Source organism: Hibiscus syriacus, unplaced genomic scaffold, assembly GCF_006381635.1.
Source record: "Hibiscus syriacus cultivar Baekdansim isolate YM2019G1 unplaced genomic scaffold, ASM638163v2 tig00010533_pilon, whole genome shotgun sequence".
Classification (NCBI taxonomy): Eukaryota; Viridiplantae; Streptophyta; class Magnoliopsida; order Malvales; family Malvaceae; genus Hibiscus; species Hibiscus syriacus.
In genome coordinates, this window is record NW_024062223.1 from 1,837,997 (window position 1) to 1,862,925 (window position 24,929).

At 34.7% G+C, this 24,929-nt stretch overlaps 5 protein-coding genes and 1 pseudogene across 6 annotated transcripts; 1 reads left to right on the forward strand and 5 right to left on the reverse strand.

Annotated features, from left to right (window-relative positions):
- Positions 1–2,533: 2,533 nt before the first annotated feature.
- LOC120204026 (CRIB domain-containing protein RIC10-like) lies at positions 2,534–8,349 on the reverse strand. Its single transcript, XM_039204128.1, has 4 exons — positions 8,292–8,349; positions 8,097–8,194; positions 7,952–7,997; positions 2,534–2,688 (listed from the first exon to the last, which is right to left on the reverse strand). Exons 1-4 carry the CDS (start codon positions 8,347–8,349, stop codon positions 2,534–2,536), a joined length of 357 nt encoding a protein of 118 aa, XP_039060059.1.
- Positions 8,350–9,182: 833 nt separating this feature from the next.
- Positions 9,183–10,123, reverse strand: LOC120204027 (CRIB domain-containing protein RIC10-like). The gene is made up of 4 exons (XM_039204129.1): positions 10,066–10,123; positions 9,865–9,974; positions 9,516–9,779; positions 9,183–9,233 (listed from the first exon to the last, which is right to left on the reverse strand). Exons 1-4 carry the CDS (start codon positions 10,121–10,123, stop codon positions 9,183–9,185), a joined length of 483 nt encoding a protein of 160 aa, XP_039060060.1.
- Positions 10,124–12,618: 2,495 nt separating this feature from the next.
- LOC120204028 (probable dolichyl-diphosphooligosaccharide--protein glycosyltransferase subunit 3B) lies at positions 12,619–13,325 on the reverse strand. The gene has a single exon (XM_039204130.1). It carries the CDS (start codon positions 13,168–13,170, stop codon positions 12,619–12,621), a length of 552 nt encoding a protein of 183 aa, XP_039060061.1. The 5' UTR covers positions 13,171–13,325.
- Positions 13,326–14,302: 977 nt separating this feature from the next.
- LOC120204230 (polyubiquitin) lies at positions 14,303–15,370 on the reverse strand. Its single transcript, XM_039204349.1, has one exon. The coding sequence runs from the start codon at positions 15,314–15,316 to the stop codon at positions 14,399–14,401; it is 918 nt and encodes a 305-aa protein (XP_039060280.1). The 5' UTR covers positions 15,317–15,370; the 3' UTR covers positions 14,303–14,398.
- Positions 15,371–18,197: 2,827 nt separating this feature from the next.
- Positions 18,198–19,929, forward strand: LOC120204232 (annotated as a pseudogene).
- Positions 19,930–22,037: 2,108 nt separating this feature from the next.
- Positions 22,038–24,444, reverse strand: LOC120203945. Of its 2 annotated transcripts, none has more exons than XM_039204078.1 (5): positions 24,143–24,444; positions 23,821–24,012; positions 23,587–23,662; positions 23,105–23,309; positions 22,038–22,999 (listed from the first exon to the last, which is right to left on the reverse strand). In XM_039204078.1, exons 1-5 carry the CDS (start codon positions 24,167–24,169, stop codon positions 22,918–22,920), a joined length of 582 nt encoding a protein of 193 aa, XP_039060009.1. In that variant the 5' UTR covers positions 24,170–24,444; the 3' UTR covers positions 22,038–22,917. The 2 variants fall into 2 exon arrangements, with proteins under 2 accessions (XP_039060009.1, XP_039060008.1); XM_039204077.1 differs by having other exon boundaries at positions 23,587–23,674.
- Positions 24,445–24,929: the final 485 nt, after the last annotated feature.

Consider the following 24,929-nt stretch of genomic DNA (forward strand, 5'->3'; position numbering starts at 1 on the left):
TTGGATATCATTGACTTGTTGTTGGATGGTAGCTAAGGTTACCTCCTCTCACATGGGTTGCATCTTCTTTTGTTTACCCAGTTTTTTATACATGAACTAGGCTCTACTTTGATTATCAATTGTCACGTGTTGAAGTGAAATTGTGAATGAGAATGATGAGAATTAGGATTTTAAAAGAAGAAGAAGAAGATTGAGAAAAAGAATTTCATTTCATGAAGCATAATTCATTAGATTGTGATAGAAAATTATATATTCACAAGTTCCCTAACAATTGTAAAATCGTACTGCAATTTAACAACTTTAACAGTTGATTTGCTTACTCATGCAGGTCCTCTCCATCTGGATTGTCTCCCCTTGAGGCTCAATGTTCTTCAATTCTGATGCAACCTTGTTTGATAAGATGCCTTGCTCCTGGGCCTTCAATTGGCTGACCCAATCATACCCATAATCTTCACATGCTCCCTCTAGCCCAGCCGAAGTTAATCCTTCTGGCCTCTCCATCTTCATTTTGTGTTTCTGTGACATTTCCATCCATAATTCCTTTTCAATCCCTAATTGATGCTCAAATCCTTTTCAATCCTTATTTATTGTCGATTCTTCCCTAAATTGTCTTCCTAAAACACTAATTTAGCCTTCATCATTACATAAACATTGTAATTAATAAGTATCATTTATCTTGAATTAATAACTTATTTGATAAGTAATTAGTGTTTAAGAGTTTAGTTTTCTAAAATAGATATTTGATCAAGATATTGTAGAGTATTTATTTAGATATCATCGATTGAAAGTCATTGAAGATGTGGAAAATTTGATTTTGACTCAACTTTCACTTTCTAAAATATAATAATCTTATTGTAAAATTACTTATAATATAGTGACATGTGGTGTAATTTACCAAGAAAGTAATAGTAATCAATCGTCAACATCATATAAAATTGCAAAAGATATAGGCCGTTTAGTGTCAAGGGAACATGGCATTGACCATTTAAAATTAATGAGGTCACTCTTCTGCACTTGTGGTTCACACTCCACCTCTTTCCTTCCTTCTTTTTTTCCTCTTTATATATTTATGTATATTTGTGATCACAAGCAAAGCACGTGAAAACTAGGACCCTAATGATACTATATATATATATATAACATGAGTTATTCTAGATAAATTCGATTAAAATTCAGTTAAAATTTCAAATTGAATAAACTTGATTTGTGCTCGACCTCGATTTTAACTCGAATTCTTAATGAGTTGAATCGAGATACTTAATATCCGACTCAAAAAATCCGCAAATAACTCGAAAAAAATATATATTGAAATTTTAGATTTTTTAAATTAAATTAATAAAAATGTTAAATTTTATATATTGCTGTTTTTTAAAATATGCAATATAACACTTTCATGTAATTAATATTTAGGTTCGAGCTCGAGTCTGAGCTTCAATCGAGCTAAGTATGAGAATATATCAAGTTCAAGTTTTTTTGAGCTCGAGTTCCAATTTTTAATTTCAAGCTGAGTTAGAAAATTTTAAGTTCGCGAGTTTTTGAGTCGAGTGGAGCTTCAATTTTTTATTTCGATCTCAATTCAATTCGAGTTTTAATTTTTTATTCTGAGTTTAAGTCGAACTTGATAATTTTAAACTTATGAGTTTTTTAATTGAATTAGACTTGATTTAATAGTTTTCAAGTTGAGTCGAATTCAGTAAAATTCACGCTCGACTTAACTCATTTATAATACTAATGAAAACCAATATTATTAATACTATTTATTTTTTCTGTCAAATTTCTTTGAAGGTATAATTGTAATCTACACATAAATTTATCTGCAAATAAAATCAAACCCCAATATGATAAATGAGTAAAATTATATTAAATATATTTATATAATTACAAAACAAATCAATCATAACCTAAAATTATTTCTCTAGAATTCTAGATGCCCTAAAGATATTAAAATTTTTCAAAGTTTCATAACTTCCAGTTCTTAAAATTTTATGGAGTTTTATAGTTTATGATCAGTTATAATTTTTTGATATGATTATAGATAGATCATATGATATGTTAGAGTCATATATATTATCTGATAATGAGATCTATTTAGAGTGTCAACTTACAAATAACCATCACAATTTTAGATCTGACACTAACATTAAAGGTTGATATTTAAGTAATCTTACAAGGCTAAAGGAAGGGATCTCTCTGGTCTATTTGTAGACAGTGGTTTTCGTCCCTGTTATTATTATTATTATTATTATTATTATTATTATTATTATTATTATTATTATTATTATTAAATAATTAAAATTTACATTATAGGCCAAAATTACAAAACCCGATTGGGTCCAAATTGCAATCCAACCTGGTACCCAAAGCCCAAGCTCGAAGCCCATCAGCCAAGCCCATCAGCCAAGCCCACAAGTGAAGACCCAAGTAGCTAGGGTTTATGAACCCATCTCAGCCGACTCCATCTTCAACCGTTGGATCTGATCTAGATCAAACGGTATAAAATGGATCATAATTAGGGTTTTACCTTAAGGAGTTATCAGTCGTCATCGTCGATGGAATCAGAACCGTCCGATGCCGTGACTGAGGAGCATGCGCCCCTAAGACGGCCACCACCATAGCCCGATGACTCAGAGGGCTTCTCCTCTCCGACCGGTCCAAAGTGAGAGCCACGGGTCCTATAAAAGAGCCCACCTGCAAGAGAGAAAGGAGACCAACAAGAAAGGGAAGAAAACCAACAACAACCAACAACAACCAACAACCAAGAAAAAAACAGGAAATCTTTTCGAAAAGAAAATAGGAAAATAAAAAAAGAGGGAGAAGAGAAGAAACTTACCACCCGGAGTTGAGTTTTCCTATCGCCGGAGAAAGAAGACCATCAGAAACTGAAGGTAATCCCTTAGTTTTTCCTAGATCTAGGACACTAGGGGGAGTTTTTGGTTGAGTGAGGCTTGGTTTCGACTTTAGGGTCGGAAAAGGATTATTTTGGGGTAACTTAAGGGTCGTCGGTCGCCATGTACGTCGGCGGGGAGCTCCGACGAGCGATTGCTGGAGGCTGACGGCTTCCCCCCGGTGATAAAATTTAGAGAGAAGCGAGAGAGAAATATTTTCTCTCTTTTTAGAGAGAATGAAAATTAAGAAAATTAGAGGTTGGCTTATTTTTTGGGTATTTTTACCCATGTCAAAACGACTTAGTTTTAAAGGGGGATTTCTGTGTTTTGGGCGCGTGGGCAAATCTCTTCTCAGGTCCCCTAACTATGTAAAATTTCATTTTGGTCACTGAAATTAATTTCCATGTATTTTAATTTGGATCTCAAGTTTTATTTCGTTTTTATTTTAGCCACTACTTTTATTTACATGTGTTTTGGGTAAATATCTAATTTAGTCCTTAGATTTTAATATTTTTCATTTTAATGCCGAATTGCGATGATAGTTAAATTACATGTCCAGTACCCAACTTGTGTGATTTTTATGTTTATAGCCATAAATTTTTATTATTTTACAGTTTAATCCTCAAATTTAATATTTTTTATTCTAAATAATACTATTGGTTTATTTACGATTAAAGTGCCTAACATATGAAATATTTGCATTGGTTACCTTAATTTCTTGTTAGTTTTATAATTTAATCCCTAAATTTATCATATTTATTATTTTATGTTTGTCAAATTTTTGCTAATCAAAATACTTTCATATATTATTTTATACGAGGAATTTAAAGAAATGCCCTGTAACTAACAAGGAGTGTGTTTCTAATGATTTGCTCGAATAAAATAATATCTTTTATGTTTAAATAAATTTTCTATTTTATGTATTTGTTGTATCTAAAAATTCGGGTCATATTCTTTTGTACGTGGAATCCATAAAAAAACCCCTTAATTGACAAGGAATGTATTTTAGAAAATTATTCGTGCAAAATAATATCCCTTTTAATTTTCTAAAAGGGGTCACAATTTAAATGTATATTCAAGTTTGCCAATTTCAATATTTAGATGATGTATAATCGCTTAGGTATCGATTTCAGGCGTTGCGGGGTGTTAATCCTTTTTCACACGTAATCGACTCCCGAACCCTTTTCAAAACGAATCTCTGGTCAAACACAGATCAATTTTTTATCTTTTAAAATTATTTTTCTTAAAATTATTTTAAAATGTATTTTTAGGTATTCGACCTACATAATCCAAAAGTCGATGACGACTCCAAATTTATTTATTTATATATTTATTTTAAAACCCTACCTTTTCCAAGATTAAGTTGGACCGATCCCCACCATAACCCTAAAAAGTTGTAAGTACAATTCCGACACTATTATTATTCATCATCTTCTTTAACTTATAATTATTCATCTTCTTCACAAAATCATCAGTTTCGACTCTTCATTCATATTAAAATGGATGGCTTATCTATAACTGTCATAAGTTTATTTTCTCATCAAACAATATCGAACCATAACTCAAATGATTGAACCAAAAAAAATAATTTTACCAACATTACCAAATTGACTCGACTCCTGTATATATACATATATTTGCTTTCAAGAATGATAAAATCCCTCATATATTGAAAGCCCAAGTTCAATACATATGCATAATATAACATTAGGGTGAATAAAACTTGACTCAACTCAAAAAATCGAATTTTTTATTTAGAGTTATTCAAGTAAATTTGAATTATTGAGTTGAGATTTGTTAATTTCAAGTTACTCGAAAAGCCGAAAATTTGGCTAATAATTTTGACAATTTTATGATTTAGTCCTTAATTTCTTTATTCCTTCAATTCCTTCTTCATTTTAAGCTCATTTTTTTACTAAATTTGAATCACATGCTCCTATACCACTATAGAATATCTATGTAACTTTAATTCTTATTTTTTTACTAAAAATCTAGTCTTTTCTTTTAATTAGTCCATTAACTTTATATTTTACTCAATTTGATTTTTTGTCTGCAATTGTTTACAAATTCTTTTTTCTCATCAATTCCTTGACTCTTTTATACTCTTATCAATATTTTATCCTCAAAATATTTTCTTTAAAAATATAATATTGTAAATATATTTTATAATTTTAGATTGTATTTGATATATTAAATAACATTATAATGAGAAAATAATATGAATATATATATATATATTATGGTTAAAAAAAATCAAAAAATTGAAATCAATCCTTACCATAGTACTATAAATAATTATAATAAAATTTGTATAGAAACTCGAATAATTTGGCTCAAATAACTTGACTCAATTTTCTTAAACTCGATTTGACTTGAAAAAATTTAAAATAAGTTTAAGTCATAAAATATGATTTGTCAATTCGAATAACTTAAAATTTTGTGACTCGACTCGACCGAATGCTTACCCTTACATAATATCATAACATAATGATGATATAGCTATCGGCCGCCATGTTTTCCGATGACAATGAACTTATTAAAAGCAGATTTTCCTTTTCTGTCAAATCATTAGCTGTTAAGACGAGTTAGTGAATTTAATTTCATGTGGCCTTGGATTTTATTCCCAGCCTTAATACTGTACTATTTCAAAATGAGTGGATACTTTATTTGATTCATCAAAACACAAATTAATCAAGAAGATGCAATGTTTTATATGTTCGTTATAAAAAGGATAATGAATTTTTTTTTAAACTATCGGTATTTGATTTATCGAAATTTTTTATTTTATCGAAGTTTGGATAGAGAGATAAAGGGTTCGGGAACGTGAAAGAGTACCCAGGGGTAGCTGTGTTTGTGAGCACTTGTCTGAGTTTTCAATGTCAATGCTACCTTACCCTGAAATTTCAATTTATGAGCTCCATTGATTACCTTCACCAGCTGAGCTCACTTTGGCTAAGAGTTTGGTCCCGTAATCAGATCATCAATGTCCTCACCTGTTCGAGAATCTTTCGAATATCTTACGGACGGTCGATAATAATTCGATTGATTTATGATCTAATGAACCCTAATCTCATATTGTTTTTTGGATAATTAATCTCATATCTTTGATCCTATATAAATGCTCCAGTTTTGAAGGTTGAACGATATAATTGAGTCAAAATAAATGTGCACACCATACTTCAATCAATGCTAGGCTTCATAAAGATTACTGAAAGCAACACACCAACTTCCTTTATTACCAATGACAACTATTTTGATGAATCAACAACCATGTTTTATGTACTGGCAAAAAGAAGTTGTCGATTTTGAAATCTCGAAACCGGATTGATGGCATCAACCGGAAACGGAGAAGTCGTCGGTATTACCGTCGGAATGTTTTGACTTGAGGATTCATGCTACATTGAACATGTTCACCCTCTTCATATATGCAAGCTCGTTGACGGAGTAAAATCGTAGTATATGTTATGTGACAAATACAAGTTTGATTGAAGACACATATTACGATATTTTTTGTGGAATTTTGAAGGTAGTAAGAATTATGAGGTTGTCTTGCCAAATTAGTACTGTTTTGGGTAATGGAGGCAAATTTTGGTAAGTGTTGGTTAGGTTTAAAATGTTCTATTTTCGTCCACTCCTTAATAGAAAAAATATCTTCTAAATTAGGTGAAGTTAGAACATTTTAGAGTAATTTACATGTTTAGGACTTAAACTATTATATTTGTGTTGTTTTGGCATATGAAGACTGTTCAACTATGTATTTATTTATTTATACATGCATTGTATTTTATCTTTATTTTTAATTTTATGACTGCCGGAGGTCTTCCACGAAAGCTGCTCTCAATCTGGCGTTGGGGGTAGCCTACTACCCTACCTCCCCCTTACCCCATTGCATATGGGAATAGGATTTTGTTGTTGTTGTTGTATTTGTATTGTTTTGGTACCCAAACTTTATTTTTGTTCAAAACCATACCTAATGTTTAGTTTAAGTTTCAATTTGGTACTATGTCAGTAAAAAATTAACAGAACTGCTGAAATGACAATTTTTTTTATTTTTTCAGTTATGATATTACATTATTTTAAGATGTCACGTCAATATTATTGTTTAGTTTTAAACGGTCTAATACCAAAATGAAATATAAATTAAAAGTCGGGTATGCTTTTAAAAAACAAAGTTTGGATACCAAAATGGAACAAAAATAATAGTTCAAGTACTAAGCATTTAGTTTACCCAAAATTGTATTTAGTGATCTTGATTAAAAATATTAATTTTTAATAAGGTTAGAAAGTAGTTTTATTATTTTATTAATTAAAAATATTTATAATTTTTGGGACTACTAAAAAAATTACCCAGTGTAAGGGGGCAAGGGGAAATTTTACTATTTTTTGTACTAAACTTTTATAAATTTAAAGATTGAAATAACAATTTTACCAACTTTAGAGGGGCAAGGAAAATATCACTTTAATTTCATTTGGAAATGGTATTGAATAAATTAGGAAAATATATATATTTTTCACCATGATTAATAAAGTTATCAACAACTTTGGTAAACTCGTTGCTATTAGCTTCAATTTTTTTTTTTTTTGCATTTTGGTACCAAATAGTAAAGAAATGAAATTGAATGATTAAAATAAGATTTTTTTAAATCAACATTAAGTGAATTGTGGGTGTCTTTCTTAAATTTATCATTTCATTTTATTACAGTCATTTTTATAACTTTTCATTTTAGTTTCTATACTTAATTCTTTAATTTAATCCTAAAAATATAAAAGAAAAATTGAAGCCCATTGTACACGAATATAGGCTTGTGTATGCCATAGTCTATGTTCAAGTTGAAGGAATGGGTTGCTTGGGGTAATAGTTTCGATTGATCTTATATGGAAATGTTAAATAAAACAGTACTTATTGATTGATCAATACCTATGACAAAGTAATAATATTGATTTATTATTAGGATTAGGAGTTAGTATTCGATTCAGTCGAGTCAAATTAATTGGAATATTTTGAGAAAACGTAACTTGAGATGACCGTGTTAAAAGACTTGTAGGTTTAGAAGCCTCGAACTTACTGGTTGATTTCGCAGTTCTGTCGGGACTAGTCTTGAATTCATTCATCTGCATACGATTCCAGGCCAAGACAACAATTAAGAGGTAAACACAACACAGTTTGGTCTGAATCAATTGTGGTTTTTGAACCAAAATATTGAAACATACCCAACTGGGTGCAACGGCGGAAGAGTGATCGAGGCCAATGTGTGCCACGTGCTTAACGTCTGTCGGGTGCCCAATTTCCATCTCTCGCTCTTTCACAGCTACAATCACAAGTACCCCAGGGAAAAAAACACGTTCAAATACAACACCTTCATATTTATTAATGCATGCTCAAAGAAAGACAGAAAAGGGTCTCACCAAAGATTTGGGAAATGCATTTGAAACCTTTGTAGATGCCTTTGATCTTTCCGGCCATGGTGCCGGAGTCGGAATGGAACGGACTGTCGAAACAGTGAAGGGATGTTAAAGGTACCAATTTGGAGGGGAATTACATGTGACAAGTATAGGTGCAAGATTTAAGACAGACGCATTGATACAAGGTTCCATGCTTCATATTGCCCGGTAACTCGAGACAACATGCAATACAAGGGAACTTCTAATTAAACAGTGAGAAGGAAAATAAAAATACCCTTTCTTGAGAAACAAACAAGGGAATATAAAAGAGAAATAAAATCCTCAATAGTGAAGGGATGTTTAGACTGAATTAATAAAAAATTTAAATTCAGAGGTCGAAATAAAAATACCCATCTATTAGGGTGTTGCTATTTTGATTATCCAACTCTAAAATCCTCAATAGTGAAGGGATGTTTAGACTGAATTAATAAAAATTTTAAATTCAGAGGTCAGAATTTGTTTATTTATTTAGGATTAAGATAAAATTGATAGAATGCGTAAGTAATAAAGAATAATTTTGTTATTATACAAACTTAAAAATTATAACGTCAATAATTTCGTTCACTAGTTAATGGATCAGTGACTTGATTGATTACTTTTCTTATTGTTAGTCCCTTAATTGGAAAAATTAATTGAATAATACCCTAATAGTTGAGTTATATTCTTTTATATTTTAAAATCATGACTAAATCGATAAATTGATAAATTGAATAGAGATATCTTAATTTGTATAATACGGTTCATTTTTTTATTAGTATGAGGTGAATACAAGATAATGTATGTTGAAAGATTTAACCATTTGATAATGAATGTTCATACACATTTGCAAAGGATACTGCCGTACCAAAGTTAAGATCAATAAGAAGGTGAAGAGGAAGAGTAGAACATGCTGCATGCACTGTAACACTGAGTAAAGAATAAGCATAAGATACTAACATACCAAAGTTGAGTAAATTATTATTTTAATCCATAGCAAGAAAATATTAGATTCCTTTACAAGCTTAATCGGAATCCAATCATCCGAATTAGTGTAACTTTACCAACCAAATGCAATACAAATTTTAAAATTACATGGTAGTTCTAATTTAGATAAGTTTTGTTGAAATTAATTCCAAGTTTCTTTGGTCTTCAAATATATTAATGAGAAATAACCATGCATGATGATCTCTATATTTCGAAGGAGGTCACCTTCGTCTTCGATAATCGTCGTAGAGATTTCGTGGAAGAAGACTCGGCAATGCAAGTGCTCTTCTTTCTCCTTTTTCGTTTCATCGTAACACTCGGAAGATCGGTGCAAGACCGGATTCTCTTCATCTCTGTTGCTGGTTCAGACTCCATTGATTGATCAATACCATGAGAGGACCGTGTTGAAAGAGTTGTAGGATGAGAAACCCTGGTCTTGCCGGTAAATGATTTTGTTGTTTCGCCGAGACCAGTCTTGAATTCATTCATCTGTATTGAATTCCAGGCAAAGTTTAACAATTAAAAACACGGTTTGATCTACACAAATTGTCTTTTTTTAATCAAAATATTAAACATACCCAACTGGGACTCTGGGAGCAGTGGTGGAAGAGTGATCACAACCAATGTGTGCCACATGTTTAACATCTGTGGGGTTCTCAATTTCCATCTCTCGCTCCTTTGCAGCTACAACCAAAAGTAACCCAGAAAATCCATGTTCAAATACAATAGATTCATATTGATTGTATGCCTGAAGAGAGACAAAAAGGAGCATTACCACAGATGTGGGAAATGGACTTGAAACCTTTGTAGAAGCCTTTGATCTTGCAAGACATGATGTTGTTTGCAATCACTTTTGATGAGTGATCGACAAAGCTTGCGAACAGAGGATTCTTTCTTGAGAAAACAAACAAGGGAAGAGACAAGAGAAGGAAAGTTGAAGGTTGATGAAGAGAGGGGTTGTAGGGAGGGAGGATATAAGAAGGAAGAGAGAAGGGTTAATTTTGATTAAGAAGCCACAAGATCTGTGAACAATTATTTGTTGTCGGATATGTAGACTGGTTTTTTCGTTTTGATCTAGTGATGTTCGGAGCTCGGGTACTCTGCAAGAAAATGACAACTTTCTTCAAAACACAATCTTCTTTTTCATCTTCATCTATCAAAACCATTACTATACTCATCCAATTAATATCCGAAAAAGAAATAAGAACTTGCTTTCTTCCCTGAAACCAATAAAAGACCATACTCAAGGAGTGTCAGTCCAAATGTTTGATGCATGGTAAGATTCTCTTGATAGCACCCTAATGACCCTTGTGTGGTCGATGTATGAACCGAGTATGTCTCGTAAAGCACCCACAATACTATGATATGATATAGTTGCAAACCAACTCTCCTTCATCCTTTGAGAGACGTGGGGAGAAAACCATGGGAGTTGAAACTGAATTTTCTCCTTGCATATCAAACCCTCTCAAGCACTCAACTGGAATCCTTCACCAATTCCTAAGAAATATTTGGAGTTCACCCAAATCTTTAAGAGAGAATTGGGAATCATACTTTCGAAAGTTTAGATATAAAATGAATAATACCACCAAACAAACAACTAGATGGGGAATGAAATCATAACCACCAAGGTTTATATAAAAATAACCTAAACCAGTTTGCTGACACATATTCTGGTTCCATGCAATATTGCACCCTACATGGAGCATTAGGCATAAGAAGAAAAAAAGGCCTTCAAAGTTAGTATGCGGTCATTTGGAAGAATAGACATCACAAAAGAGAAGTTTACCTCTCCAAATGTGGCAATTGATAATCAAATGTCTCGCATTTCACGTGCAATTGAGATGACAAGACCATGTACTTTTGGCAAACTTAGCCATAAACAACTCCTAAGAAGAGGCAGGGCAGGTAGACTGAGTCAAAGGCATAATTAAACCGAGCCGTCAAAGCATGATCCAGGGGATCATGTAACCCATCCAAAAGCCTCCAATATTAAACCCAGATTCAGTAGCAATGTCAAACAGTCAAAGGGCTAAAGTCTACGCATAGTTATGAAGTAAACGAACCTACCAATATGATTAACCTTTTCAAACCTAAACTATGTCTCTAATAGCCCACATGACTACTTCGCAGCTTAAAATATGAAATCCTACAGAAAAACAAAGTAAACAGATGGTATTAAGATTATTGGTGCACAAAAGACATAGAAAATAGATAATTAAGGGCAGAAAATATAATCATCGATAAAGATTATACCTGATGCGCATAAGATTTCTTGCATAAACTGAATGAACTGACATCATAAGGCTAATTGTAATGATCAAAGCTAAACCCGTAAAACAAAGAATCTCAGAGAAAATTAGAAACCACGTGCATCACAAAAATAACAGAGATAACTCGACCGAGCAATATGATGAACATCAGAAAATCTTATAGAAAATGTAATTTTTTGCATGCAAAGATGTGAGCATATAACAAAATAAAATTCTATAAGCAAAACCTTTCGCAAAGAGTTATACGTTTAAACATCTAAAATTGATATCAAATTCTCAACTAAATTCTCCAAATATCGAAACCATAGTTCGAATTATAGCAGCCTACGAAACGAAAAAGACAATGCCTTTTTTTTTGGATAATTTAAAATTTTATTACCTAAGAATAACAGAAAACTGCTTCAAAACCAATACAGTCAAAAGAGCAAACGAAAGGGTTTCTAATTACAACAAAAATCATATTATACCCCAGTAATTACAAAGAGATAGGTTAGTTCTATCTAATCTATTAACATTCCTATTACTAAGTTGAGTTCCTACAATCTGCTTGATTAAGACCATAATCTCGTCCTCGGATCTGTAGGTTCCTTTAAAAAGTCTTTGATTCCTTTCTTCCCATATGGTATAGTTGAGAGTGCACCAAGAGAGCTTGAGGATACTAGTAAGCAACGATTTTCCTTTCCATGTGTTATATGCCCAAACTAGCATATTAGTCCAAATAAAAAGAGGTTTATGTATACATGTGAGTTGAAGAATTGAATTTCAGATTGAAGCAGTTGTCTTACATTCAGCAAATAGATGGTCTCTGGATTCCCTTGCTTCAAAACAGAGGATGCACTGGTCATTAGTTTCAATTTCAAATCGTTGCAGCCTATCCTTTGTAGTAAGGTGATCCAAGATAACCATCCAAGAAATTAAGCTGGGAATGTGAAATGAAAACCAAATCAGATTATGCCATGGGAATTTACTGTTTTTCTGTCGAACCTCTTCCCAAATCTGTTTGGTAGACGCTGCTCCGGAAGCAAGAAGAGGTCGAGCTGTTGTTCGAAGTTTCATGATTATCCACGAATCCAATATCCAGTCTTCCAATTGTCCAAGAAAACCACTTTCTGCACCGCCCAAAAGGAAACAATAATCGCAAAAAGCATCGCCCCTCGCTTGGTTTTCGAGTTCTTAACATAAACAAGCAAATGGGTGACGAAAGCAAGCAACAATCCCACAATTGTATACAGAGAACCGACGGTGAACCCTTCCGCTCCGAGCTGCATCCCCGATCCTTGGTAAAAGAAAATCAATGTGTTCGGGTTGTTCCTATCCAGCAGAAACATCGGCATTTTCCTGATTATATTATGCATTGCAACTGAAACACTGAAAAAATAAACAAAAACGGCGCCGGAAAGCCAAATCTTGGGATCGTGTAAGAACGTTTCGCCGGAGAAGATCTTTTTAGCGACGAACGGAGCAGAGATCAACAAAAGGACAAGGATGAGACCCAATTGCGTTTTCGAGAGAATGGGAGGACGATGGAGGGGACCCACGGTTAGTTTAGTTCTCGACTGGACGAACTCGGTCATGGACTCAGACAATCGAGAGAAATCGCCCTGGTCCATATGCTCGGAGTCATCCTTCAACGATTTGGCGTTGGGGCCGACGAGGCGGATGTGGGGGAGGGAGTTGACGCCGAAGAGGTGGAAAGAGGATTGGGATTCGCGGAACTCGATGTCGGCGAAGAAGAGTTTGGTGTTGGAGTTGTTGTGGTTGGTCAACAAGGGCGAACTCACGGCGGAGTTCGGGGAGATGGAGTTCGGATTTGTCGTTTAGTTGGGTGGCGTCGAAGAAGATGAAGAGGTAGTATGGGCGAGGGGTTTAGGTGGAAGTTAGGAATTTGGAGATGGTTCGGTCGTCTAAGTGGATGACTCCCGATTTGGATTCGGACTGAAGGGCCAGGAGATCTAACTGGTAATACAATCTGAAATCGCCATTTTCTGGTTCAAGAACTTGATTCAAATCCATGATCTTAATCTGTTCCTATCTAATTGAATAGGTTGCTAGTTTCAAACCAAGCAAAGATACAGATTCAGTTGGTTTAGTATGAAACTGAAGCTAATCGGAGGTGACTCCACCGGTGTTATAACAGCTTACTCTGTATGCCTTTTTTCCTTAACAATTTTTACAGACATTAACATGAGATATTTCGATTGTACTTTGATTTAGTTTGGTGATGCAAGATGCGTTCTGAGAATGGGACAGAACCAGAACGAGATGACCTGGATTTTGAGTTCTTCGGAAATCAAATTGGATAAACGTGCTACAAAAATGGCGTCGGAGGCTTACATTAGAAATAGGATGATGTATTTACCATGGGAACTAATTGATCGAATTCCAAACTAAGAATCTTCAATTCTGATAACATAAACATTATTGAAAGAGCCTGATTCAGATTTTGGTACGAGTCAAATACTTGGGTGTTTGAAGAACATAGGAACAGAACAGGAAAGGTAAACCCAGAAAAAAAGTTTAATCCTTTAATGTTCGCTTCTATAAGAAACTAATGGAAATAGATAAGATTCTATCAGAAGCTTAAAACTTCTGGAAAATATGCAAAAGATTGAATTGAATTAACATCACGGAACACAACACAAGCATACATAAGAGGAACAAAAGAGAAGATTAATCGAAGACGATGCAACAAAATTTAGATAAATATATAATTTTTATTCACTTGAAACCATAAGACGGATATAATTGAAGATGACATAAGTTTATTTATAAGGCTTCATCAGAGCCAGGCATCATAATCATCGACATAAAATCCAGAAACCCAAATTCATAGGGAGCTTAGAAACCGCCACGAAGACGCAAGACAAGGTGAAGAGTAGATTCCTTCTGGATATTGTAATCAGCCAAAGTCCTTCCATCTTCCAATTGTTTCCCAGCGAAAATCAACCTCTGCTGATCTGGGGGAATCCCTTCCTTGTCCTGAATCTTCGCCTTCACGTTATCTATCGTATCAGAACTCTCCACCTCCAGAGTAATGGTTTTCCCAGTCAAAGTCTTGACGAAGATCTGCATCCCGCCACGAAGCCTCAAGACCAAATGAAGGGTCGACTCCTTTTGGATGTTGTAGTCAGCCAAGGTACGGCCGTCCTCGAGCTGTTTTCCAGCGAAGATGAGACGTTGCTGGTCCGGTGGGATTCCTTCCTTGTCTTGGATCTTGGCCTTGACGTTGTCGATGGTGTCGGAGCTCTCGACTTCCAAGGTGATTGTTTTGCCGGTCAGGGTTTTCACGAAGATTTGCATGCCTCCACGAAGACGGAGGACAAGGTGGAGGGTCGACTCCTTCTGGATATTATAGTCCGCCAAGGTACGGCCGTCCTCGAGTTGCTTCCCGGCGAAGATTAGCCTCTGCTGGTCTGGTGGGATCCCTTCCTTGTCTTGGATCTTGGCCTTGACGTTGTCGATGGTGTCGGAGCTCTCGACTTCCAAGGTGATGGTTTTACCGGTAAGGGTTTTCACGAAGATTTGCATGCCTCCACGAAGACGGAGGACGAGGTGGAGGGTTGACTCCTTCTGGATGTTGTAATCGGCCAAGGTACGACCGTCCTCGAGCTGTTTTCCGGCGAAGATGAGACGCTGTTGGTCCGGAGGAATCCCTTCCTTGTCTTGGATCTTCGCCTTGACATTATCAATGGTGTCGGAGCTCTCGACCTCGAGGGTGATTGTCTTGCCGGTCAGGGTCTTAACGAAGATCTGCATCTTGTTTGGCTGAAGAGAAAATCAACGAGAAAATATGATAATTTATGGGTGAGAAAACAAGGGGGTTGAGGTATTAATTTAAAGGAAAACTCCTGATCTCTTAAACCAATAAAATATTGACACGATAGATAAGGTGAAATATCGACGACCAATAGCCGTAGGATTAGGAATCGGGTAATGACGATTGACAGAGTAAAGCGACTCGGTGCCGTTAGTCTTTCCGTTTTAACGGTGTTTGGTGAACGTCGCTATTTGACGGAAACCGTCTCATTGGAATTAAATGGCCCCTAGTTGTCAACTTGTCAGCCGTCGTCGCCCACAGGATTGATTTTTTGGTATAAAGATTCAATAATTAAAAATTATTAATTTAGTAATTTAAGTTAGTAAGTAGATAAAAATTTATTTATCACTTAATGAATATTCTTATAATAAATTTATTTTACTTCTATTAACTTTATAATATTACTTGAATTTTACATTTATCAATTATTTAAATTACATTTATTGTTAAATCATATGACAAAATATACAATAAAATGAGATAAAAATATCACATGTAAATAGTTTTTTTATCTGACACATAATCAATTTTTATCACCCAAGATAAATATGAGCCCATCTTTTAAAATTTTAATTTTAAATATTATATTTATTTATTAAATGTATTAAACATTATTTTTCTTAAATATTTTTAGAATATTTTAAAAATAATATTTATTATTGAAGAATTATCCATACAAAACAAATTTTGATTACTATTAAATAATATTGTTTCGTTTAATTTTAATGTAATTTTTAAATGATATTATTCTATTTTTTTATCGGAAGTTATTAATGAAATTATTGGTTGGTGAGAGTGGGTGGTGGATTGTTGAGCACCACAACTTTGTTTCCAAGAAACCGAATATTATATATTTTACGAAATATTTTATAAAATTTAAATTTTGAAAAATACTTTACAAAAATTTAAGTCTTAATTTTTTTTATCGATTTATATGTTTTTTAAAAAAATATTCTTTTTAATTTAAGATAATTATAAATAATAATATGTGTTCTAAATATTCTAAATATAATTAAGATAGTTGTAATTGTGATTGTATAAGAAGCATAATGAATAAATTTTGAAATTTGTCATGAATATAATATGTTTTTTTAAATGATTAGAAATCTTTCATAATATATATATATATATATATATATATATATATTTTGCTAATGATTTGTATTGATTATATAGGCTAAATTTTTTGAATAATGCAGTGTAAATAAAAATTACTCGAATAATATCGAACAAAAATTATTCGTTGAAATAGAGCGATTACTATAGTATCATAAAAGATGTATGAACTATCATGCGACATCAGAGTGTTTCTATGTATGATCCATGATAAATGCATAGATTTCTATTTTGTTTTGGTTTTGGTTTTGGTTTTTTTAACTTATGGACACTATAAGTTGTTCGAATCATACCATGTTACCTTAATCAAGTTGCTCAAACCATACCCTGATAAAGTTGCTCGAATTATGCCCTACTATCAAGTTTCTCGAACCATACCCTGTTACCAACTTATAACATGGTTCGAGAAACTTGGTAGCAAATTGCTCGAATCATGCCCTGCTACCAAGTTTCTCGAACCATGTTACAAGATGGTAGTAGGACATGATTCGAACAACTTTATCAGAGTAGTATGACATGATTTGAGCAACTTGATTAGGATAATAATGTATGATTCGAATAACTTGGAGTGTCCATAAGTTAAAAAAAAAACACCAAACTTTGGTAATGCAGGGAAATAAGATTTGAGGGAGAGTGTTATAATCAAACATGATTTGTTTATGTCGGCAAAGCTTGGATTAAACGTGACAAAAAAACCCATAAAACAAATGGCAGGAGACTTAAATGAAGCAAAGAAACGTGAAGCATTAATTTAGGTGACAGTAATAGACTAGTGATTTGGCAACAGTTATCAGTACTTGTAAGAATGGAGATAAAAGGTGAAAGCTTAGTAAAGCTTTATTTTGTGGGTGTTTGTAAACTAGTTGAAGTTGGTATCTTGTTCGTGTTTATACTCGTATGTTTGATATCAATAATATTATACATATTATAAAATTGATCGAGTGTTCATCAACGTTTCCAACAAAATCCAATAATAAAAATTTATATAAAGAGTATCAGTTAAAAAAGTAATATTAAATTTTTTTTAGCAGCACGAAATTATAAAAAAATATGAAATTAGATAATTAATAAAAAAATAAAATGTAAAACAACTAAAATTTTTGAAAGATGCGACTATACTTCTTCGCACCTCTCATCCATCCCTGTCTAACCCTAGAGGCCAGTTTGTAAAGCTTAATCCATGAAAGCAGTTGATGTTAGAAAGGAAGATTTAAGAGCATCGATCAACAACAGTATTTCTCTAATCTGAACCATGTTTACATGATAAGAGTAGTAATTGGATTGTAAAAATTAATTAAAATACAATTAATTTAAGAAATGACTTTTTTATTGATATGATGCTATATTAATCATCAAATTATTAAATATAATAATATTACGTCAATAATTCATTTTAGTCAGTAGAAAAACGTCAATAATTTATTAATTTACGATTCTTATAAAAAAATATTTTGATATAAAATGAAAGGTTAAAATACTCTCTTTAGTGGGAAAATAAAAGAAAAAATACATTTTAGAAATTATTACAAAAACAATGATGTCGGGTTCCAACTGTCTGGGTGGTGTAGTTGGTTATCACGCTACACTAGAGGTGCCCGGTTCGAACCCGGGCTCTGGCATATTTCAATTTGTTCTGTTCTGTGTCTTAAGAATAAATATCTTAAGTTCTTAATATCCATAACCTTTTTTTTTTTGGGGAAGAAAATGCTTGCGTGTCCTTGTTCAGCCTTCAACCTCCGGCCACCGCGACGCCGACCAAGCCCGATGTTTCCGACTCAGAACCCTATCCCAAAGTTCGGAAACTTAAGGGTAGCCCACAGCTCAACAGATGGTACCGTGCACGAGCCTTAAGGTCGGGGCAGAAACTTGAACGACAGAGCAACCGGACTTTGGCGCTTGAGGTGAACCCCTCGGCTCAACGAACGAGTGGGACCTTATCTTTTGAACCCACTTCAACGACATATGACGGCGATCGTGAGGTGGAGGAAACGGCTTCCGGGAAGCCAATTTATATCGTATCCGATGGAACTGGATGGACGGCCGAGAACTCCGTTAACGCAGCGTTGGGGCAGTTCGAGCATTGCTTGGTGGACCGTGGGTGTCCTGTAAATACCCATCTATTCTCTGGGGTATATATATATTTTTTTAATTTACTATTAGTAATTAGTGATGAAACTTGCATTCTTTTAATGTTTGGAAAGTTGGGAAATTAGTGTCATTTATATTAATTCAACTATAACTTGATCTGCAAAGTTCAGATTGATGATGCTGAGCCAATGATGGAGATTATAAAGCCGGCAGCCAAAGAAGATGCATTGATTGTTTATACTTTAGCTGATCCTTCCATGGCAGAGTCTGCCAAGAAAGCTTGCAAATTGTGGGGTATACCGTCCACAGATGTTTTGGGGCCAATTACGGAGGCCATTGCTGCTCATTTGGGTGTCTCACCTTCTGGTCTTCCCCGAGGAGCTCCAGGACGAACCTTCCCTCTTTCGGATGAATACTTCCTGCGGATTGAAGCTGTTGAATTTACGATCAAGCAGGATGATGGGGCTCTACCTCAAAACTTATGCAAGGCTGACATTGTTCTCACAGGTGTTTCTCGTACGGGGAAGACACCATTATCAATTTATCTAGCTCAGAAAAGATATAAAATAGCAAATGTGCCTATTGTGAAGGGAGTAGCATTGCCAAAGGGACTTTTCGAAGTAGAGCCTGAGAAGGTTTTTCGTTTGACTATTAATCCCTCGGTCTTGCAAACTATTAGAAGAGCAAGAGCTAGGAGTCTTGGTTTCGGTGACGAAACAAGGAGTAACTATTCGGAGATGGATTATGTGAAAGAGGAATTGTAGTTTGCTCGCAGGGTTTTTGCTCAAAATCCTACCTGGCCAGTTATCGGTAAAGATGATTAATTTGTTTTTTTTAGTTCTCCCAACTGTTTGATTCTTTGACATGGAGATATTTTTATAGACCATTAGTAACTTAAAGAGGATTAAAAAAATGGTAAAATTTGATATTAGAAAGTTCAAGATGTTCAACATGTTTATCTGATGAATCTTGGGCTCACCTACTGTTACTTGTCCGTGCAGAAGTCACTGGTAAAGCGATTGAAGAAACTGCTGCTGTTATATTGAGGCTCTACCACGATCGCAAGCATAAGTGTTCAATGCCATGAATATCAAAACGTTACTAATGAAGAAATGAAATGGCAAGTTGTCTGTTTTTAAGGTATGCAGGAGTAGGAGTTTGCTGCTTCATAATTACTGAGAATTACTTCATAGCTCAGTTTTTGAATTCCAGGGGAGAGAAAATGAAATATAGCTAAGATGTATATGTTTGTACTTTCATTCTTTAGAGTACCAGCGCTTCACTGGTTACGAACTTTACTAATTACTTACTAGTGTATATTGATGCAATACAGCCATATAATATACTTTATGCTGTTTGTATGAACACAGTTTTCTTTTGTGTCAATTGAACATAAAAAGATTCTTTATAAAGTGACAGCTCTCTATTTGTTACAGGCGGTCTATATTGTCAAATTGTATAATCTGAAACATTGATTTTGTTGAGGAAATTAGTGCCAGAACCATTGAGTGGTTGATCTGCTTGTATATGGTTTTATCCAAGATCGAAGAACAAATCCGTATTTTTTAGGTGGCCTTGAATTCCTTAAGAGGTTTTCATTTGGCTATGACTACAATGTTTTGAGTTTCAGTTTGCTGAAAGGTCATTATGAAGCCGTTTTAGTCCTATTCCTATATGTGACAAGTTTATCAGTGAATTTGTTATGTGCCGTTTCATGATACATTAACTTTCCTTACGTAGTTATGCTGTGTGTTGTGAAGAAGTGGCCTAGGGTGGCTGCTTCAAACATTTTCTCAGCCTAAAAGACCAGTGGAAAAGAATTTTAATATGCTAAGAGGCCATCTCAGTAGTGGTCTTCAACTTTTTTTGTAAGGGGAAGAGGGAGGAGTTGCACGGAATTGAACATGAGATCTGATGTCAAACAGGACTAAAATGATGCCCCTTAATAGTACATCACAGGTTTAGTCGACTCAATCTTGGTCATCGTTGATTATAGAATTGATGCTTATCATTGCGGCGTAGTGTTACTTTGGCCAAGCAAACATGCAGTCCTAGGGCACTCCTAGCCTATGTTATTCAAATTCATGTGTGTGTTGGATACGGGTTTATGCCTAACACGAGTATGATAATATTTTTCTTTTGAAAGTTCCATCATGCATATGGAAGATCCTTTTCATCACGTATCCATGTGTCGGATACAAATGTTGAACACAAATCCTTCAAGCAAAAGGAAAAATCGGAGCAGCATAGCTCCTCACATGCACTGTCACCGCTCTCCTCCCGGGTCCCCTGGGCGGGTTGTGACACTTGGATGTACCAAAACTGCTTGAAAACTTTTCTAAAAACGAATACTTATATCCCCTGCAAATGGAAAGATCAATTTCTCGGATCAGGTGTGGCCTTATAGAACTGAAAGAATTAAACAATGTATCATGTATGTTGCAGCTTTTCTCGACTGAAATTTCCAGTATTGGCTTGCTCATGGTCATAGCATACATATTGCTCATCACTCTGTTTTATTCATTGCCTGCCGCATGATGCATTTCCTCTTTTGCTAAATTCTACTGACATGTTTTCTTAAAGCACCATGATGAGGCATGAATGTATATCAATACGAAGAAGATACTATCTTTTCCACTTCAACCGACCCATCAGTGCGAGTGCTAGGCCTGTGGGAACCAGCCTAGGAGCCTTTGGAAAAGAACCGCCACATAGGTAGCCCTTCTTTATTTCTCAAAAGCCCAAACTTTGGTCCAAAATGGTAAGCAGCTTGAGAATGCGCATGATGTTATGCAAATTGTCACGGGGCTAGACTTCAGCTAGTCGGTCCGTGCGGCACTTAGACGATTTCCAGGTCGAAATAGCGCCTAAGTCAGCCTTATCCACGTCCTTGTGAGTCTCTGGCTCACTAAGCGACGAACAAACCCTCAAGGGTTAAACAACAATGCGGAAACGACACTTAATCAAGGCTAATCCAAGCCACTTGGGTTGAAGCGGATCTCAGAAGCACGAGCACTGTGGGAACTTCCTAAGTCACCAAGACTTGATTAACTTTGGCATTTTGAAAGAACTCGTAAAAGAACACTCTCGAGGTTATCTCAGCCCTCACGATCGGTAACACAAGCCACAAAGGCTTAAGCACAAAGGAGAACAAGCCGACAAGGCTAGAAAGCTAGCAAGCTAGAAAGCTAGAAAGAATGAACTCAGAGAGAGTAAGAGTAAATGCCTTAGTTTTATTACTCTGAAGAGAATGAATGAAGTGAATTGATTACAAATGAGGGGAGAAGCTCTCTATTTATAGTTGAGACCCTCAAGATCCAACGGTCTAGATCAAAGTACATCGACAGCTTACATTGAATCCTACCTTAACCAGAACTCTATCTCTAAGGTATTTGAATTCAAATAAAACATTATCCATAATTAAATCCTTAATTATTGGATAATAATATCCTTTATAGAATCTTCCAAGGAACGAGCCAGGTCTGATGGTTCTGGGCAAGCCCAATACTCTGTATTATTCTTCTACAGAAATCTGCGCACACATGTCTCGGACCGAATCCACGAGCCTCGACAAAATTGTCCTCATCGAACATGTAACACCCTCGTCGCTTCTCTCGGACGCCTCGGACTTGATCCTTCACGAACTCGAGCCTTTACGGACTCGTAAGCATTCTCCAATAACCAGGCCAACTCGCCATGCCCAACAAGTCCAAAGTTTGCGCAATAGAACCCCTTCTGTGAACCTTTGCGCCAATGTCCATGGACCCAAAAGTTTAGTCCGTGACAAAATATACAAATACTTTAGTGCCTGCGCATCTCATGCTCATGGCCATCATCTCCCCATTGCTCTCGATCACATGAAAGCCACAAAAAAACCACAAGCACTTGGAAAGTTGGATTGTCAGAAAAAGTAAAGGATCAAAGGGTAACTTTCTGATCCTCCATGTCAACTTTTGAAACTTTGAAGATAAACAAGAAAAGAACAAAAAAGTAGGATATCGTGTTATGTTCCATCACTTCCATACATGGTACATACATATGTATTCGTGTAATTTAAAAGGGAAGATTCCTTCTCTTTGTCTTAGTGGAGTAAGTCCTTGTCTTCATCCCCAAAATTCCTTAAGAAACCATCTTAATGGCAGGTTGATTAGCTTTTGTCATCCCATGGCCCAATTCGTTTTTTTTCTTCGCTGCCGGGTATCAAAAGCAGACATTTGTTTAATAAATCAACCACTTGCATCCATTTCTATTGATCCTGCATTGAACTCCCACGCCTATAGTGTACTGCAACATATTTTAATCAGCATTGTGTTGGTGATTCATTCTTTTCCAGGTACTAATCTAAACCACTCTCGTCTCCATTAGTTTTGTTCATCGACAAGGTGAAGTATATCAGCAAAATAGTGCCTATGCTCGACCTGTCAAAGAACGGAAAAGTATCACTTCGATATATCGAATCAAACTTGCTGAAAATTGTTTATGTATTTGCAGGTGAGATACCATAAATAGCTTTGCAAGCTTACAATGTGGCAAATAACATGAGTACCCTCTTGGGATCAAGCAGCCATGGCGTAGGAGGCCGCCTGCAACTATTTCTCTTCAGACTAAATCTGCTTTCAGTTGCTGCGGCGATACTGCCGGTTGTAATGGTGATCTGATGATGAACTTGTTGGTTGGTGGCAGGATCGGTGGTCCCGGCGACCACCACGGTTTCAGGCATACAAGACCCTACCAGGGTAGTTGAATTACCAATAATTCAGTGCTCAATGTTGGAAACAAAATCAATGCAAACCAACGGGTGTTTTACACTGAAATTCAAACAGTCCATGCAAAAAGATCGCATCCAAGACAAGTGCATCAACAAAAAAGACAATACTCGTCAACAATCTGTACTCTGTACTAAACTAATTAAGCACCTTGAAGTACATGGTAAATTCAACCTTTTTTTCCTGGAATTTTCTGCTGGTAAAATTGGCTGTGCAAGTCTGGAGAAAAAAGTTTGTACCTTTGGGCGAAGAGCTGGGACCGGGAGCAGTAGTCTTCTTGTTATCTCGTTGAGACCCTTTTCGTGAAAGGTTTCTCTGCAAAATTTTCTTGTCAACCAAACAGAAAAAAAGGATATTTGTGATAATATTGGAATTTTCAAACATGAATGAAACTGGATTTTTTTAGATGTAAACACGTGTCATTACAAAATACATCATGTTTCGAATTATCCTAGAAAAGAAAGGAAACTTACTGTAATTCTTGGATTGGGGTTGATTTCTTTATTGAATCCTCCATGAGAGAGACTTTCCATATCGATAACAAAGCTATCGGATTTATCAGTAGTTGTGTATTGGAATCCATTAGTATGACCCGAAACTGAAATCTTTTGAGTTGATGACATCTCCTCTTCCGACATACTATCCTCGTCTGAAGATGTCAAATCCTATGAACAATCCGACCAGACACGGTCAGAGGGAGAAGAAGACAAAAACAGAACAGCGGTTACTTTGAAATCAAGATCAAAACTGAAGGAACCAATTAAACAGTTTTTTGAACAGAGATACTATACTCACCAACTTTTGATTTTCCTTCATGTCCATCAACTTGTGAGGGGAAGATTAACGGAAAACAAAAGAAGATAGAAAACCAATAAAGGAAGACCCTGAAGGAAGAAGTGATTATACCAACAGCGTATTCAGCGAGTCAGGCAGTCTCAATCAAACCACTTGGTTGGTTACAAAGAAAGAGATTTTCTAACACCAAAACTACTCTTAAAATCAAAGAAATCTCATGATTTACAAACAAGACTTTTTGAAAAATATAACAATAAGAAAACACCATTCAGAGGAAGAGATAACAGTTGCAGAAGAAAGACAACTCCTTTTGTTTGTCAACCGGATATCCATTCCTAAATATATACATGATTTTCATCTCACAATATGATTTTTTTAAGAATTTATATTAAAATTAAAATCATGCAGAGTTGTAAAATTATGAATAAGATATTAAATTATTAATAAAAAATATTATTATAATTTTTTTAAGATGTGATTACTGACAATCCTTGAATATCCTATCGGTGCTTTTATCCCATGTAATGAAAGCGCCACGTTTGCTACCAAGTTTCAATCCCATGCTTAAAAATTTAGTTCATATTAGTATCTATAATTAAATTGAAATAAAAATAATAATTTTAATTGTAAAATTATTATTTTTTATTATTTACTTAAATTATATATCCTAAACTTCAAAATTTTAAGATACCATTAACAAGTCTGGTTTAATTCATTGTTGACAATAGAGATTTCTTAAAATATTACTTTAAAATTAAGACAAATTTCTCATAAGATGAAATGGCCG